Source organism: Myxocyprinus asiaticus, chromosome 32 (genome assembly GCF_019703515.2).
Source record: "Myxocyprinus asiaticus isolate MX2 ecotype Aquarium Trade chromosome 32, UBuf_Myxa_2, whole genome shotgun sequence".
Classification (NCBI taxonomy): domain Eukaryota; kingdom Metazoa; phylum Chordata; class Actinopteri; order Cypriniformes; family Catostomidae; genus Myxocyprinus; species Myxocyprinus asiaticus.
Genome location: NC_059375.1, coordinates 14,031,366 through 14,049,719, shown reverse-complemented (window position 1 = coordinate 14,049,719; position 18,354 = coordinate 14,031,366). Strand labels below are relative to the sequence as shown.

Sequence of the window (18,354 nt, the reverse complement as noted above, 5' to 3'; positions counted from 1 at the left end):
CATGCCACGAGAATATACGGGATTGGGACTAAACAGCTGTGTGGCCACAAGAAATCCACTTATTAGTGAGGCTAATTATAAGCATTTAAAATCTACAGTCTCTCTCTTCCGGCTAAAAAGACTCAAGAACATCCATGACGTCACATAGATGTTCAGAAACCTTGTCCAATCAAATGCTTTTCTAGAACTAAAACGCACCCTCCCTCACACATCTTTTCAGTGCGCCTGGCTGTGTACTCACTGACGCTGATCATGCCTGCATAGGGCGCTTGGAAGGGGAAAAAAAATCAATGCTGTAGTGTTGTTCCAAACATATTTTCCAACAAGAATCGCTTTAAAAATTGAGTTCTGACTGACCGGTATCACCTTTCAGCCATCTGAAGCTCTCACAGTGGAGGGCAATTGTCTTCGAAGGGAATAGGGCATAGGGATGAGGTTTTATGAGTTTATTTATATATTTTTGTGCAGCCGGAGGTTTCTTAAAATGTACTGTACCAGTAAGTGTTCTTTATTATTTATGCTTAGTGTATTGTGATTCAAAACATGGATATATAATCTTTTACTCGCCAGTTTGTCATTCATTATTCAGAAATAATTTTTTGCATAAAGAAAATTAAGTGTATTTTTAACCATCAATTGTTTTGTTTTTTGCATTGTAGCATTACTTTCATGACAATTAAGCACATTTCCCCCAATCCTCATTACTGTAATGTGAATAAAGACATTTGTCTTACTGTGAGACTATTACTGTGAACTATTACATTTTATTATTTAAACTAAGAAGTGTATCATGGTAGTATTTTTTGTACTGTCTTTAATGTATATTTTTTAAAATAATAATAACAATAAAAATCATTGTGCTCAGACAGGAAGATTTCTATTATTGTACTGTTCTTATAAGAATCTAACTAACTCTTTATTAAATAATTCGGGTGCATAATGGTAATGAAAGTTATGAGAATTGAATGTGCGTAATTGTCATGAAAATTTCACAATGCAAATATATATATAATATATACATATTTAGTAAAATATGAACCAGGCATAGTTTCGTGGGTTACCCCCAAATAAAGTAAATTAAAATAAAATAATATGGAAGTCACTTGGAGGTCAATGTGATAATTCTATGAATTCTCTGCACACTTCAAGCCATTGTTTTTCCCCCTCATAATTTTGTGATCTCTTGTGACATCTAGTGGTATGTTTAAGAAATTCATTATCCTATGTGACCTTCTGTATAAAGAGTTCAGAAACCAACCACAAGAATATTTTTGCTACCTGCAGATGTAATTTGCAGTAGTTGTAATGACCAACACACATATACACACACAGACCACAAAGGGAAGTGAATGGCTTGACATGTAGGATAAAAATAGCCCCACTGTATTTAGGATAGGGTGGGATTTTTGCTTTCTTGACCATGTGGTTCTGTCAATCATGACTCAAAACAAGATGGCAGACAAGGGGAACTGGGCTTTGGCAATCACAGGCAAGTTCAGTCTCTTTCTTTTTGACTTTTTAAACATTCTCTTGTGATTACAAATTGTACCTTGAAAAAAATAACCTAAAAATAGGTTTCATTGTGGCTTTGCTGTGACACATTACAATATACTAAAAGTAAAAGTGAAAAACAGACACTATTAATAGATGTCTGTTATATTTTATATTTTGTAAAGTTAATTTTAAGGAGAAATTGCCTGCCATGATGATTCTACAATAAATTGCATATACCTGCTCTGAAGAACCTAACATTAAACAAGATAAATAGACAGTGCAATTAATGTGATCCTAAATTTAAAAGGCACAACTCTCTAGTGTTTCGTACCACTAAAATCTCTGCATGTTTACACACTGTGATTAATTTTCAAAAGAACCAGAACTGTAATATGTCTGTGTGCATAACCAAATAAATGTAACTCATAAAGAGTGAGTGTAAGTTGTTTCTGTAAATATCTATCACATTCTTTCCTCAGCTTGTGTAGCCAGTTTGCTGGTGGTCCAGGCAGACATTATAACAGAAGCTCCAGTGGGCCAGCTGTTTGTCTATGAGCTACACAGAGAAGTTTTCCAGAGTGAATTTGAGCCTTTCCATAAAATCTTTGGTATGTTAGGGGTTAGAACTATATTCCAAATACATACTGAAATTTGCAATATTTTTAGACCCCACTCAAAAGTATCTCAACATTAAACTGTATATCTACAGTATTAAAACACACTTGTTCAGCATTTTCTTGCTCTGCTATGCAGGTCATGTTTATAATGATCCCATGGTGTTTAAATGCAACAAGGAGCGATTTCCAGATCTGCCCCGGTGGCTCCGCTTTACCCAGAGAGACCCCTATGACAACGGCTTCCTGTATGGAATGCCACTGCTGCAGGACAAGGGCAGAAACATTATAGAGGTGCAACACCCATGATCCACATTTAAAAACAACGTACAATCCGTAGAAGTGCTTCGGTTGTTGACTGTAATATTACTGCTGAAAAAAAACCTTTTTGTTTAAACCAGCCTAAGGTGGTTTGCTTGTCTGTTTTGATAGTTTTAGAGGGGTTTGGGGCACCTTTCAGCTAGGAGACCAGCTGAAACCAGTTAAGACCAGCAAACCACCAAATGCTGGTTGAAGCTGTTTTATTTACTATATCTAATCATTGTCTAGTTAAATAGTCCAATCAAAGTATCTTCTAAATTCTTTGTCAGATTTTTGTGGTCAACAAACGCAGCTATGACACGTTTAAAGAGAGGCTGGTGATAAATGTGGGTCCTGCAGGTATGAAAGTTAAATCACTCAGATATCTGTTTCTGAAGGCAATAATTCACTGGGTTTTATCAAATTTCCAAATATGGTTTCTTTTTCTCCCAGTAAAGCAAATGCCATACCAGGCTGAGTTCTTCATAGAGTTGAGAGAAATTGAGAAAGTGCTGCCCCCTGGTGTTCAGGAGGAGATCAAACTGGATATTCAGAATCTGTGGGGAACAGACAGGCTCGATTTTGTCAACATTACCTCTGCTCTGGACAGGGGTGGTCGTGTTCCCCTTCCTCTACCAGGATATTTTGAGGGGTGAGACTACAAAGCTACAGTACAGTTCTCTTTCTATCTTTCTTTCTTGTGTATTTTGACTTTATTCTTTCTCTACATTGTGTATTGAAATGTTGACCACACAGTTTGATCATATACTTCGGCATATGTGTGTCCCTGTGTGTTTGTGTCAGTGTGTATGTTAAACTGGGTTCAGACCAGCCCTTTTCCAAATGTATGCAAAGACTTCAGACGGTGGAGCATCAGAGAGAGTGTGCAGCTGGAGGGAAGATCAAAGGAGACTGCCACACATGCACAAACCCAGCCAACTGCATCACCTGGTGCAAATCTGTTTTGGTGAGACCCAACAGCTCCAAATGCCTCCTAAAATTGCCACCAAAATTGGTTTTGGCCTGTGCACAGAGATAAATGACCACTCAGCTGTGAGCTCGAGTAGACTTCACTTCAGCAATGGTTAAATGGGTGAATAGCCAGTATCATGCTTTCATCAACTGGTGCAAAAATTTACTGGACCCACTTTATATAAGGTGTCTTTAACTACTATGTACTTAAGAATTTGATACAATGTACTTATGTACATAAGTGTTGTTGCATTGTACTTACATTTAAAGTACCTGCATTTAAATATATTTGTAGTTACACTGTTAACTTAATAAGTAGACCATAGACCACAAACATCTCAAGCTGGCTTTAATGAAACAGTCAGAAGTTATTTAAATATGTTACAAATAAAATTCATGGCAGAAGATTCACACATATGAAATTTGGTAAGTAAAATCATTTTATTTCAGACGGAAGGGATAATAAAGTGGCTGAATACTTCTAGCTCTTGGAGCCTTCAGAACAAGTCCCATTCAAAGCCTTTATACAGAAGCTGGTGAACCTTCCCTCCAGAATAGGCGTCTGAAACTGGCCTTACAATATGCAGTCAAACTCAAAGCAAATCTAAGTAATCTGGCCTTTACACCAGTATTCCAACCAGAATGTCCTTATCTATATGAAGCTAGACCTAAAATGATCAAACCTTTTGGAATATGGATTAAACCATACTTGAAGAATTTGAACATCAAAGTGAACAACATAAGACAGTATCATTTTTGGCCTGCTCCCCCCTGGACCTTGAAAAAACCAACTATTATTATGGGTAGAAATGGGTAGGAGTAAAGACCTGAGCACCAAGGGCCAAATTGTTATGGTCAGACGACTGGGTCAGAGCATTACTGAAACGGCAAGGCTTGTGGGGTGCTCCCGGTCAGCAGTGGTGAGTACTTCCGACAGTGGTCCATGGAGGGACAAACCACAAACCTGCGACAAGGCGTTGGGCGCCCAAGGCTGATCGATGCATGAGGGTAACGAAGGCTATCCCATCTGTTCCGAACCGACAGAAGGTCTACTGTGGCACAAGTCACAGAAAATTTAAATGATGGTTACGGGAGGAATATGTCACAACACACAGCACATCGCACCATGCTGTGTATGGGGTTGCGTAGCTGCAGACCGGTCAGAGTGCCCATGAAGTGGAAGAAGGTCACCTGGTCCGATGAGTCCTGTTTTCTTTTACATCACGTGGATGGCCGTGTACGTGTGCAGTGTTTACCTGGGGAAGTGATGGCACTAGGATGCACTGTGGGAAAATGAATAGCCTTTGGAGGGAGTGTGATGATCTGGGCAATGTTCTGCTGGGTCCGGCCATTCATGTGCACATCAATTTGACACGTGCCACCTACCTAAACATCGTTGCAGACCAGGTACACCCCTTCATGGCAATAGTATTCCCTGATGGCAGTGGCCTCTTTCAGCAGGATAATGCGCCCTGCCACACTACATACATTGTTCAGGAATGGTTTGAGGAACATAATGAAGAGTTCAAGCTGTTGCCCTGGCATCCAAATTCCCTAGATCTCAATCCAATTGAGCATCTGTGGGATGTGCTGGCCCAACAAGTCCGATCCACAGCGGATCCACCTCGCAACTTACAGGACTTGAAGGATCTGCTGCTAATGTCTTGGTGCCAGATACCACAGGACACCATCAGGGGTCTTGTAAAGTCCATGCCTCAGTAGGTCAGCGCTGTTTTGGCGGCATGTGGAGGACCAACAGCATATTAGGCAGGTGGTCATAATGTTTTGGCTCATTTGTGTATATAATATACTCCATAACAAAGCAGTGTGCTCCTCTCAGAATAGACGCGATGACACATCAGTGTCCCAGATCTCTTCTTTACGCATTTCCCCCAGTGGAGCTGATTCATCCCACACTGGAAAGAGTCTGTCGGGGTGGGTTTATCAAAAATTCTCATAGCCCCTCATTGGCCATCGAAAAAATGGTATGCGGCCATCTTCAGCCTTCTAATAGGAGAGCCCTGGTGCCTCCTATTACGCGCAGATATCTTTGGAGAAATAATGGTTGTCTGTTCCAATTTAACTGATTACAAGTGCTATAAGATGGTTTTAGTAAGGAAGCAACAAAATCTCTGTTCTGTTCTCAATTTTTAAAGAAAAGAACCCATTTGAACCTATTTTTAACCAGTTCACAAAGTCTGATCCTATAGCAGACACAATAAATAGAGGCAATCTCCCATTGATTTTACCCTTCCTGTATCAGCGCTAAAGGAAAGGGTGGTTGCGCTAAATTGATACTATTAACATGATGACCCATCCTTTTCTCTCTCTTTCTGGTTCTTTCTTCCTGTAGTTTGATCTGTCCAAGCCTGTTCCACCTGCCCCGGTTCCAACTGTGGGTTCAGAGATCCTTGAGTGGGGTGGAGAATTCAACCCTCCAGAGTCTCCACCTGAGAGAGATTTCTTCCCAGACTACATTGTCACAGTCATCATTCCCTTTGCTCTCGCTCTGATCTTGTGTCTCCTCCTGGCCTACATTATGTGCTGCCGGAGAGAAGGAGTGTACGTCCCATTTATATATTTAGATATTTTTGTCGAGAGACATATTTGAACAAATATTGTTTGAATGTCCATAACATTTCCTTTGCTCTATTCTCTTTATTATTTGCAGTCTGAAACGAAATGTCAAGACCGCTGAGTATGTACCCTATTCTTATTATCTATAATCACCTATTATGTTCACTATTTTATAGTTAGCTAACAATTTGGATAATATTTTTTAATGTAAATCAATTTATTAACCCTAATTTTTTAACCCTTTATACTTGTCCATGTACTTTATCTTCCCTCCATACGTATTTCCCAGGCTCCAGCTGTACCATCACCACACCATCCAGGGTAACGCCAACGAGCTGCGGAGAATGGCTGGGCGTGACAGGCTCACTGTGGACCCCCCTCGCCAGTGCTTACAGCCCCTCCTCATGGCGGAACAGGCAATGGCAGAGTGCTGAATGACTGCCACATCACAGACATTATATACATCTTTTATAGCAAAGTTGAAGAGTATTCTGTGGAAGCGAGAGACTTTTTGTTTGTTTTTTGTTTTAGTTTATTAGTTTATTTTGCTGTGTGTCTTAAGGTTAAGGGCACCAGACTGGCAACAACATAAGGGAACATGGTCTTTTCTTGGAGTTTGGGTATTAAAGGCTATATATAAAAAGAATGCCTTATTCTGTGCATGTTGAATGAAAAAGTCCATCCTGATAAGCTTTCTGCATGTAACATACTGTATATTACTGTAGAGAGTTGCACTTGTCTGTCAAATATCCAAAGGACAGGAAACATGGGTTGTAAAAATGAGACATGACCTAAAACCTTAAAACATTGCAGCCTATTGAATGAACTGTATATCTATCCCACAGCCTCCTTTTTACTTGCATAAAATAAAAGATGCGATCTACCCTGAATAAGATGAATTGCTTTTGTATGGCTGCTCAAGCCCAGATATGATATATCTGGTCAACAGGTGTGAAAAAGCAGATTTTTGGATTGGCTCTACTCCTATTTAACATACAGATGTTGCGTAGGACAAAACAGTTGCAGAATGTAATATAAAAGCCTCACTTGATTTTGTATAGAAATGTCATTTATTGTTTGGGTGTACTTATTTTTTTGCTCATTAAAAAACGTTTTTCTCTCAATTAAATGAATAGTAATTTTGAAACGTATATAAAATCATGACATGAAGATTCCAGTCATATCAATTACCATATAAAAGCTGTTTTGCTGTACTTGGAAAGGGTCCTCTCAATCTACAATATCCTGCAATATACAACTATAAATCTTTAAATAATATGTAGACCTTCATATACAAGTTATTTTTTTATTTTTTAGAATTGTTAATTGTTTAAAATTATTTATAATTTATTTAAAATACTAAATACTTGTTTTTTTATTCATACTAAAACTTTGTATTAAAAAATATATACCGTATGCTTATACAGTTTGTGCAATAAACATTTGTAAATGAAAAGTTAAGATGATAACTCCCACACAGTCAGCATGGGACTTAGTATGTTTGTTTTAGGGATTAGTGCGTTAACCACTAGGCTATGCAGCATTTAAATGAGCGCAAAATTGGGTTTACCTCACTGAATAGTGTGTAGGTATTATCATGTACGATAGTTCAAATTCAAGATTAACTTTCTGTAGAAAAAATAGATATCTTTAAATATCACAGATTATCAATGTTTCCCTCAAATGTCTCTTTCCCATGAAAAAAAAAGAAAAAATCAGTGGGAACATAACTCAAGGTGATAGACAACTTAAAATGTCTTGCTTATATGGACCTAAGATATTTTTAAACGGACTTGATATCAGTTACAGCCTGCATTTTAGATACTATTAGCCAACCATTGGCATTTGACACACTGATTCAGAGGTTAATTGTGGGATCACCCCCCCCCCCCCCCCCAGCATCTAACCGCGAAATATTTTGAATGAAGATATAGAAGAAATTAAGATATTTTTAAACTGACTTGAGATCAGTTACAGCCTGCATCTGAGATACTATTAGCCTGCCACTGGCATTTGACACACTGATTCAGGGGTTAACTGTGGGATCAACCCCCCCAGCATCCAACCGCGAAACATTTCAAATAAAGATATAGAAGAAATTAAGATATTTTTAAATGGACTTGAGATCAGTTACAGCCTGCATTTGAGATACTATTAGCCTACCATTGGCATATGACACTGATTCAGGGGTTAACTGTGGGATCATCAATGCCCCCCAGCATCCAACCGTGAAACATTGCGAATGAAGATTTTAAAGAAATTAAGATATTTTTAAACTGACTTGAGATCAGTTACAGCCTGCATCTGAGATACTATTAGCCTACCGTGGCATTGGACACACTAATTCAGGGGTTAACTGTGGGATCATCAATGCCCCCTAGCATCCAACTGCGAAACATTTCAAAACAGCATATCATGTAACAAAGTCTTGTTTGCTGAAATCACGTGACTTTGCCAGTTTGATATGCGCTCCGAAGCCCTGATTTAAAACAAATGATTCGAAAGTGTTTCAAAGCTTCGAAAAGCTCCCATTACTACAGCACAGTACATTAGGGTATGATTACAAACCTTCCCCAGCCCAAATTTCTCAGCACAGTTAAAAGTCCCTTTCAAGGAAAGTCAAACCACTTGGGAACACAAATTATTTTCTATTAATAAAAGCAGGATAAAAACAAAACAAAACAAAACAAAAAAAATGAATGGGGAACAACCAAAATCTTTAAAACTGATTACGATCAAATAACATATTTCCAATTGGCAGTAAAATCTGACAACAAGAGTATCATAAATTGTGTTTCTTTATCTCAATTCATGCAAAAAATACTGTTTTTCAGACGATATACCAATGCATTGCCAGTTTTTATCATAATTTTATGAAGAATACAAAGTTCCCTCCCCATTACTAACATGCATTCCAAAACATGTTTACACCAAAATCACAAACACCTGGAAATAAAGTAGAAATTAACGTAGTTGGTAAAGGCATAGTGGTTTGTTTAATTTGTTTAAAGAAAGGCATTGAGGCCATTGCAAGAAGATAACATTTCCAGCATCCAGTTGACCACATAAACATGCTTTATTTCAACATCCAAAATAATTAAAAACATCTCGAAATACTATACATGTACAAAATAAGTACAGATCCTTTGTTGGAACCATTGGAGGGTCTATTTCTTCTGTGGTTTTCTTTTTGCCGCCTAATTTCCTTTTTCACTAAAAAAAAAAATTAAACAAACAAAAAATAAAAATAAAATAAAATAGACAAATAGGTGTGCACTGGATTTGGAAAGTAGAAATAAAATCTGGAAATGAGGTGAGGAGCGGCATGTACAGACACAAATAAGACTTCTGTAGAAACTTCAGAATTGTAGGGGTGGGTGTGTATGTGTGTGTATGTGTGTGTATGTGGGGGGGGGGGACTTAGAAATGAGACGAACTGGCAATCAGTCCATCCACTTAACCCATATCAGATTAAGTGCAAATATACAGTAACCATTCTATCAAGCTATTTTCTCTCCTTTTTAGCTGACACTTTGATAAAAGCAATTGCATCACATTGACACCAAGACATTCTGTTGACATTTAGCACCAAAAAGGCCCTGCAAGTGTAAGTGACAGTAAAAATTTATTTTTGTTTTAAATACATACCACAGACAGGACCTAAAGAGGACGTAGCACCTTTTCATACCTATTGTTTTTACTTCGTGATCCTCGCTAGAATGAAAAACAACTGCCCTCATATCCCCCAAAACTTTGAAGTTGCATGCACTTTTTTGTCCTGAGGTAGCCTTTAAATGAAGATGAAGGTGTACCGCGTACCATTTTACCTAACTTATGTGATGTTTTGTCTCACTTTTGGTTAGAAGGAACAAGACACTTGGCTGTCGTTTGTCATATTTATTCAACACCAGAGAATGGTACATTAGCATTTGCTTGTTTTTCATTGTCCTTTTGCAGTGGTAAAAAAAAACGGCAAAAAAGTCACAAGAGCTGACTTGTTTTTCATTGGACTCCAGGGGGTGGGGCATTTTACAAGTATATATTATTTTCTTGTTGTCAGTTGACGCAAAGGATTCTCACTAAGTGTCCATGCTGTCGATGCGGGGCTAATGTAGTGGTCCTCGATTTTCTTTTAAACACTGTTTTAAAAAGGTTTCTCAAGATGGAAATCACAAAAAGCACCGTCCTCAGAGATTCAGGTTTAAGTGCATGGACCGATTGAAGCCGAATAAGAGTTTGTTTATGAACAGGAAAAGATTTGAAGATGACTGCTAAGAAAAAACAGCTAAGTCATGTCCAGATTTTTTTATTTTTACAAGAAGCAGACTGGGCCAACTTCTACACCGAATTCCTGATTGGGAGCACCAATGTCCATAGGAGCGATATCAATGATTGGCAGACGAGATGTTTTCGTTGTCTTATAGTCAATGACTGTCTTGCCCCATGTGCCAGTGTGTGACTGTGGGATAAAAAAATAAAGAAAAAATCTGTGATTTAGGCATAGTTTATTAGTTCATTTACAGTAGGGTTCAAAATTCTGAATCTACGATTTAAAATCCCATTTAAACCTTTGAATAAAAAGGTTGTAGGATTTTGAAAAATGTGAAGCAAAGAAATTACGACATAAAACAAAGTTTCTGCAATTTTCTAGTTCACTAATCAAATGTAAGCAAGTACACTGTACAAAAATTGTCCTTTGTACACCAGTTTAGATCTATACTTCCACTGAAGCACACAAGATGCACTTTGGAACATTCTGAGATCATGCTGGGATCACAAGTTTTGCACAAACTTGTGGTGTCCATCCCAGCTCGAGTGCATGCTAGATTTTTCAAATCAGCTCTATTCAAATTGTTATGCTCATATTATAATTTGTAAAAAAAAAAATTATTAGAAAGATTGCACGATAGAAAAATGAACAATAGATGCATTTTCACTTGTGGTCTCAGACTTTTGGACCCCACTGTATTTGTTAAGGCTATAATGAAATGAGCACTAAAAAATTAAGAGAAAGTAGCAAAGATGAAGCGTTTCTGCAAATAATCATGTACTGTAATATCATACTGGATGGATGGAATGAAAGAGAAAAGGCAAATAGGTAGACTAAGAATAGAAGGAAAGCTCACCGTGCAGCCGTCCTCGCTGACTCTGTATGTGAAACGGCTGTTGCCCTCTGCTCTGATCTCGATGTCGTTGGAGCCCTGCAGGAGCAGAGCCTTCTTCAGGTTGCCTGTGGCCTCGTCCATGTAGGCGACGCTGTTCTTGCAGTGGTAGGTGATGTTCTGAGATGCCTCGTTGGACATCAGGCGCATGAAGGTCAGTTGGATGTTGACATCTTCTGGATCTGAGCCCTCACTGCCATACTGGAACTACAGAGCACATGAGACAGAGCAAAAGAGGAATAAAATATAAAGAAGAATTCCATCTCAAGCACTCAATTGACAGAAGATTACTTCCTGTGCTTGTCAGGTAAGATCATAATGATGTGGCTAAGCATTTAGAATGGCTACACTCAAAACAGATGTCTTGCACAAATGTCTTTTACCTACACTAGCAGTCAAAAGTTTGCACACACCTACTTTTTCTTTATTTTTAACACTTTTCCACATCTTAGAATAATAGTAAAGTCATCTAAACTCTGAAATAACACAAACTGAATATGGGATTCGAATGGTGACCAAAAATGTAAATTTTTAGTTTTGTAAGGAAATTCATACACAGGCAAAATTTACAGTATATTTGTCACCAAAGCACTTTCAAGCATTTAAACAGAATCCTTCCTGGGTCTTGTGGGTCATTTTGACCCGTTTTTAAAAATGGGTGTAAATGGGCCTGAAAGTTCTGCAAGACCAAAGAAGGGTTAAGGTCCCCTTGAAAACGAAGAACGAACAGGTCCCTAACAAAAAATCTAAACTAGCTGCAAACTTGCTGCATATTTGCAGCAAATTTGCCACTCGTTATTTTCACATGCAAATTAGCTTTTGATTCACCGCAAATGTTTGACAGAAGTTTGCAGCTCTTTGCCGGTAATGGTGAACCTCCATCAAACCTTTGGCAACCATTGACAAATTGCCGTAAATTTGCAGCAAAGCTCATTTGCATGTGAAAATTATCAGTGGCGAATTTGCTGCAAGTTTGAACTCTCGATTTTCGTAAGGGGTGTGATGTCATTTAGAACAATATCTAGCCTAAAAGAAGGTGTTTTTGCATTCGTTTTGGTGGTTTGTAACAGCTCATCTGGGCGAACTTTTAGGAAAAATTCATACTGGCTGCTAAACACCTTCTTACTGCCATTGGTCCATGTTATCGTTAGGTGTTACCTAGAGCTCCACTTACTTTGAGGCCTACAGCAAATTTTGTTTACGTTGTTTAGTCAGTCAAAATCAGTCAACATGAACACACCGGCACAAATTACAATATTACAATAACAGAGTGTAACTGTTCATATTGTGGCCGCGTATAGCTTGTTAGTGCATTAGCATCATGAATTCAGAATGCAAACGAGTCAAACTAAACATTTTCTACTGTATACTGTATATATTACTTTAAATAATCATAGAGTGGTTAAAACATCTTCTTTTACTGACCTCATGTGAATTCTACTCATAGAATGAGGCACAAAGTCATTGATAACACATATTTATGTCACATTAGTTAAGGTTTTACTGAGTGTTCTCATATTTAAATGCTCCCCTAAACGCTTCCCACAGTTGTGTGACAGGTGTCTGAATGTTCGCAGGCAGTATACCATTGCTCGACTGTTTAGAAAAATGTTTTACCCCTGAAAAAGAACGAAAAAGAAATTCTCGGAAGTATATCGGAGCCTTTAAAACAAAATAAATTTGGGAAACATAAATTCAGTCAAGACTGTCCAAACTTTTCACTGGTATATTCATGCACATAAAAATTACTTTACACATATTTACAGCTGACAATGGTTAATCTCTAAAAATGTAATAAAATAAATAAATAGCCTATCCTCATCCTGTCAGTACACATTATAAACTATATGGTCTTGACATACCTGGAAGCCATTAGGCATGGACTCTCCAAACCAAACATGTTTCTTCACACTGTTCTTGCTAGTGTACCAGTTCTTCATGGGTATGGTGGCCTGAGATGGGTGGACACAGGTCTCACCAGTCTCCATGTTGCAGTAGACCTTGATGGCATCCAGAGGAGAGCCCTGGTTGGGGTCCACCCAGTAAAAACCTTGCAGGAAAAGGTAAAGTGAATTTCTGACCTTTTAAATGCAAGGCTCACCATGATAAATACAATGGCCCCAAAAAGTATTTGGCCATTTCTTTGAACTTTTTCACCATTTTAAGGGACCATTTTTACAGTTCACTTAATTAGACCTGAAGTGAGACAAATATTTCAATGTTGTCTGTCAATTAATATGAGGTCATATTAACTGCACATATAATTATTATACATGAATTGGAAAATTTTTGTTTAAAAATAATTTTAGATGGAGTATAGCATGTCACACAGCAGGACACAAATTGCAATACTTGAAATGTTGTGTCAACTACCTTATACACAAGTAATGATATTGTTTTATTTCTGTTGCTAAAAATATTTTCATTACATCACTTTAATGGAATGTGGGTTCCTTTGGACATTGGCGCTGACTTCTAATCTGGTTCTCAAACCACAGAACAAGTTGACAAGATGTTTCTTATTTAAAGTAGGCGCAGGTTTCCATTTGTTGCTTAGACATACCGTTCTTCCAGTCAGAGTGACACATCCTGAGGTCACGGCACATGCGAGCGGGATTGGCCTGGGTTCCTTCAGGACTGCGGATGTTCTCAATCTTCTGGCTCAGGGATTTCAGGGAAGTGTCCACGTCAGCATCACGGTCGCGGACGCCAGCATCATCAGCCCTGTAGCCTCCACGCATAGGATCTGCAGCCTTCTCGGGCTGGGGCATGGGCATGAAGGGCTCACCGATACCAGCAGGTCCAGGAGGGCCGGGAGGTCCAGGAAGACCAGGAGCACCCTGAGAAAGAGCGATAAGGAGTTATCAAAATGGTGGACAATAGTGTACATACAACAGGGATTCAAATTCAGATTGTAAGAATTTATTCCCTTTCAGTTCATGAGTTGGAATTTGAATTGACTTGGCTATGCCTCACAAGATGTAGATGTTTCATTTACATAAAAAAATGCATTTAATTTAATTAATTTAATGATAATTGAAAAACGGTTTATTTTTGTTGTAATGTGTATAAAACATCATAAAATGAAATACTATGTTTGAGAAATATTCCTCAAACACCTGATGTACAATTTTTTGTACTCTATAAAATCATGTGTAAAATATATTGTAAGCTGGCAAATAATCAGTAACATTATGAATGTTATTCTTACTTGATACTTTATCAAGTTTAGTAAAGATTCTTTAGCAAAAGACGTGCATTACGACAGTGAGGTGGCCATTTTGCAATTGATTTTACAAGGCTTTTTACTTCCTGCAGAGTAAGGATGATCCACCAGTAGGCAGTAGACATGTAATGTATTGTATACAATCATCATGTTAATGATGTAGAGGCTTTAGAAAATGTTTCAAATATGATACGGCAGATCTTATAGGGTGAAAATTCTGTGTTGATTTTGAAGTTAATATAAAACATACTGCAGCTCCCATTTCTCCAGAGCGACCACGAGGTCCAGGGGGTCCAATGGGTCCAGGAATACCATTCATACCATCCTTACCAGCTGCACCATTAGAGCCAGGAGGTCCCTAAAAGAAGAAAATAATTTGGTTTCACCAAAAACAAAAGAAGAACAATGTGAAAGTGAAATTGGAGATTGATATTAACAAAGGACTTAAATATTGATATATTTCTCACCCACACCTATCATATAACTTCTGAAGACATGGATTAATCCACTGGAGTCTTATGGATTGCTTTTACGCTGCCTTTATGTGCTTTTTGGACCTTCAAAATTTTGGTCACCATTCACTTGCATTGTATGAGACAAGAGCTGAGATATTTTTCTAAAAAAATCTTTGTGTTCAGCAGAAGATAGTCATACACATCTACGATGGCACAAGGGTGGATAAATAATGAGAATGAATTTTAATTTTTGAGTGAACTATCCCTTTAAAGATCTATTTCTACCTGACCTAACCCTTAACATTAGTTTTGTTGGTGTAAACTAATGTAGTCAGGTTGATTTAGTCATGTTAAATCATATTTTTGACTTGAATCAAACAAGTTAATTTAGATGTTACCACATGAAGCACATTATTAGGTTATTTTTTTCAGTGTTTTTCAGTTAATAACATGCTGATTTCATAACAAAGATGGGTTAGATGTGATGTTACTTACACGAGGGCCAGCGGGGCCAGAAGGTCCAGCAGGTCCTTGGTCACCAGGAGATCCCTAAAGATGTTTAGAAAGCATTTAAAATTTAGATTTGTGTAGATACAGTATTATGTGTAGATAGATTTGTGTGTAGTTGTTTAAATCTTACAGGAGGTCCAGGAACTCCAGCCATTCCAGAGAATCCCCGGTGTCCCTTGATGCCTCTCTCTCCAGTCTCACCGGCTTCACCCTTGTCTCCACGAGGACCAGCAGGACCCTACATACAAAGAAACGTGGGTGATCAGCCTGGTGAATAACTACCAGCTGAAAACAGATGAGAACTGATTATTTTGAAACCCATACCTGAGGACCACGGACACCAGCGGGGCCAGAAGGACCAGCCGCACCAGCAGAACCCTGGAAGGAAGTGACAGAGGAAGAAGACAACACTGAAAACATCTATTGGGCCAAATCCTATAGAATCACGACATGAGATACCAAGCCTTGCTGAAAGGATATAAGGATCCCAAACTAGCTGAAATGACCAGAATAGCTGGTCACCAAACCATGGTCAGGTATAAATGGGGGCAGGGGTGGGGGTCATTGCCCCCTAGATATTACTTGGGCCCCCCAGAAACTTTTGACACCCCCTCTCAGTCCAATGAAGAGACAACCACTTGCCCACCCTTAAGGTCATAATGCCCCCCAAAAGATCATATTCACTGTGGACCTGCATGGAAATTCATGTTGGACGAAGTTGGTCTTTTCAGCAGGGAACACCAAGTAATTTCATGATTATATTTCACTGTCTCTTATTCATCTTACTAATAAATAGTTATGACACTGGTCTCAGATGTTATAATGAGACCTATTTACATGGATGAATTATGTTTTTGTTTATTAAGACAAACTGCACAGCTGGTGATGTGATCTTAACAAGGCAGCCACCATAACGTATTACACCACATTTCTTTAGGTGTAAAACTTTTAAGCGAATAAAAATACTTAGTGTACCTTCAAAAGAATTATACAAATTTTTTTTAGAAGCAATTCCAAAATTGAAAAACTTACAGCCTCTCCACGATCACCATTCTTGCCAGATGGACCCATGGGGCCAGGGGCACCAGGAGCTCCGGGAGCACCAGGAGGACCAGCATTACCATTCTCACCACGATCTCCCTATGGCAAACAAAGGACAGAAGACAGAAGGTTTAGTAAGAATGTTTTTTTATACTGGAGGCTCTTATATATACTGTATATACACCATAAATTATTATAATATTTATTACATGTTATATAAAATATATCGTTGCTTGGGACAACAGTCTATTAAACTATACAAAAATATATGACTACATAATGCTGCAACTGACCAATCAAGTATTCCAGAGAGTCATTTAATAAATTGTGAAATATAACATTTTCAATAATGTTGCCATCATAAAGAAAAATTTAATTAAATGCCAAAGGCAGGAGGCTTAGCTAACAATACGGTTTTGAATGAACTCACCTTGGGTCCAGGTGGACCATCACGACCAGGTGCACCATCGTGTCCAGTGTTACCCTGCAGAGAGAGATGAAGGTCACAGTGACATTTTGAATGAGAATTCATCATAATGATAGTATGTAACCACTATATTGTTTGACCTGACATATCTGGTTAAACAATATTAAGCCTTAATATCAATGGTTCACGACAATAAATATTTCTCACCTCACGCCCAGCTTCACCAGGAGCTCCACTCAGTCCAGGGGGGCCCATAGGTCCAGGAGGTCCACGCTCACCAACAGGGCCAGAGGGTCCCTGCTTTCCTGGCTCTCCCTTAAGTAGATTAATGGGTATTATTAAGACTGGCAACCAAAATATTGAGTTTATTTTAGGGATAGGAATAGTTCACCCAAAAATTTACTTTCTTTGACCCCTATGATTCATTCTGGGAGATGTTTCGCAGAATTTTAGCTTCAGTCACCATTCGTTTTCATTGCATAATTTTTTTGTATACAGTGAAAGTGAATGGTGACTGAGGATATCAGTTCCAAACAGTCTGCCTAAACATCTGCTTTTGTGTTCCATGGAAGAAAGAAATCCATGTGGGTTTGAAAAAACATGAGGGTGAGAAGGTTTTCATTTTTAAAGTCAACATGAAATGCTGTTGGCATCCCATTTTACTTCCGGAAAAAAAGGTAGGGTAGAACTTGACTTTATCCAATGGGAATTGATTCGTTTTTGAAAAGTGGGTGTTCCATGAATGGAGCCAAGTGGTTGGAGAGGAGTGGTTGAAAAGTAAGTGGGCATGGTGATGTAAACAGAAAAGGCAAGTCGAAGACAAATATTTTGTTTTATTTTGAATAAACTGCACACTATAATAAAAGGAATGTGTATTAAGAAAGTAAATTGGGTCCATTTTCAAAATTTCATGTTGACTTTAACATGTTAATGTTATGAAAAAAGCTAATATAAATAAAAGCTTTCATTGAAGCACTTACAGAAGGTCCAGGGAGTCCAGGGAAACCTCTCTCTCCTCTCTGTCCAGAAAGACCAACCATACCACGGGATCCAATAACTCCAGGGGGACCAGGAGAACCAGCAGGACCCTAAAGACCAGACAACAGAGTGAACTGAAATTTACCTTCAACTCAACAGACAATTCCAGACAATTTAATCTTCCACAGTTTCAAAGCAGCACATATGTGCTGGAACTTCAAAGGCCCGTATAAAAACCAAGGGCCTCATTTATAAAGACGTGCATATAATGTCCTAAATATGAGCATACAATAATTTCTCAAATTGTTCACAAAACATTTGCACACACACAAAAATTTATGCTTTATGAATTATGAACTTACAGCAGGGCCATCAGGACCAACGCTACCCTTCTCTCCAGCTGGTCCTGGGGGTCCAGCAGCACCAGCCTCTCCAGGGCGACCAGCAGGTCCCTTATCACCACGGGCACCTCTTTGTCCTTCTTTACCAGCAGGACCAGTTGGGCCAGGTGGTCCAGAAGCACCCTGAGATGGTTGAGGGAGTAAGAGAAGATATGCAATGAAGCTACATGTTTTGAGGCCAAACTCTTGAACAGGCA

At 38.5% G+C, this 18,354-nt stretch overlaps 2 protein-coding genes across 4 annotated transcripts in view; one reads left to right on the top strand and one right to left on the bottom strand.

Moving 5' to 3' along the window:
* The first annotated feature begins 1,383 nt into the window (after positions 1-1,383).
* sgca (sarcoglycan, alpha) lies at positions 1,384-7,075 on the top strand. The gene is made up of 9 exons (XM_051666577.1): positions 1,384-1,489; positions 1,974-2,102; positions 2,248-2,402; positions 2,699-2,768; positions 2,862-3,060; positions 3,213-3,375; positions 5,734-5,942; positions 6,052-6,078; positions 6,247-7,075. The coding sequence occupies exons 1-9, from the start codon at positions 1,438-1,440 to the stop codon at positions 6,389-6,391; spliced, it is 1,149 nt and encodes a 382-aa protein (XP_051522537.1). The 5' UTR covers positions 1,384-1,437; the 3' UTR covers positions 6,392-7,075.
* Positions 7,076-8,934: 1,859 nt separating this feature from the next.
* col1a1b (collagen, type I, alpha 1b) overlaps positions 8,935-18,354 on the bottom strand; it is a 31,024-nt gene continuing 21,604 nt past the window's right edge. For all 3 annotated transcript variants that reach the window (XM_051666536.1, XM_051666537.1, XM_051666535.1), the window contains 13 exons: positions 18,119-18,280; positions 17,759-17,866; positions 16,986-17,093; positions 16,782-16,835; positions 16,343-16,450; positions 15,635-15,688; positions 15,441-15,548; positions 15,296-15,349; positions 14,596-14,703; positions 13,683-13,959; positions 12,982-13,169; positions 11,084-11,326; positions 8,935-10,416 (listed from right to left, as the gene is read on the bottom strand). In XM_051666536.1, the coding sequence (XP_051522496.1) occupies positions 10,270-10,416; positions 11,084-11,326; positions 12,982-13,169; positions 13,683-13,959; positions 14,596-14,703; positions 15,296-15,349; positions 15,441-15,548; positions 15,635-15,688; positions 16,343-16,450; positions 16,782-16,835; positions 16,986-17,093; positions 17,759-17,866; positions 18,119-18,280 (1,719 nt within the window). In that variant the 3' untranslated portion in view covers positions 8,935-10,269. The remainder of the gene's footprint in view (positions 10,417-11,083; positions 11,327-12,981; positions 13,170-13,682; positions 13,960-14,595; positions 14,704-15,295; positions 15,350-15,440; positions 15,549-15,634; positions 15,689-16,342; positions 16,451-16,781; positions 16,836-16,985; positions 17,094-17,758; positions 17,867-18,118; positions 18,281-18,354) is intronic.

Bases quoted from the DNA above. Each gene is read 5' to 3' on its own strand.
- sgca (XM_051666577.1), top strand. From the start codon at position 1,438: ATGACTCAAAACAAGATGGCAGACAAGGGGAACTGGGCTTTGGCAATC. The intron at 2,103-2,247 runs GTATGTTAGGGG...TCTGCTATGCAG, and splicing joins GCCTTTCCATAAAATCTTTG to GTCATGTTTATAATGATCCC. The intron at 5,943-6,051 runs GTACGTCCCATT...TATTATTTGCAG, and splicing joins TGCTGCCGGAGAGAAGGAGT to TCTGAAACGAAATGTCAAGA.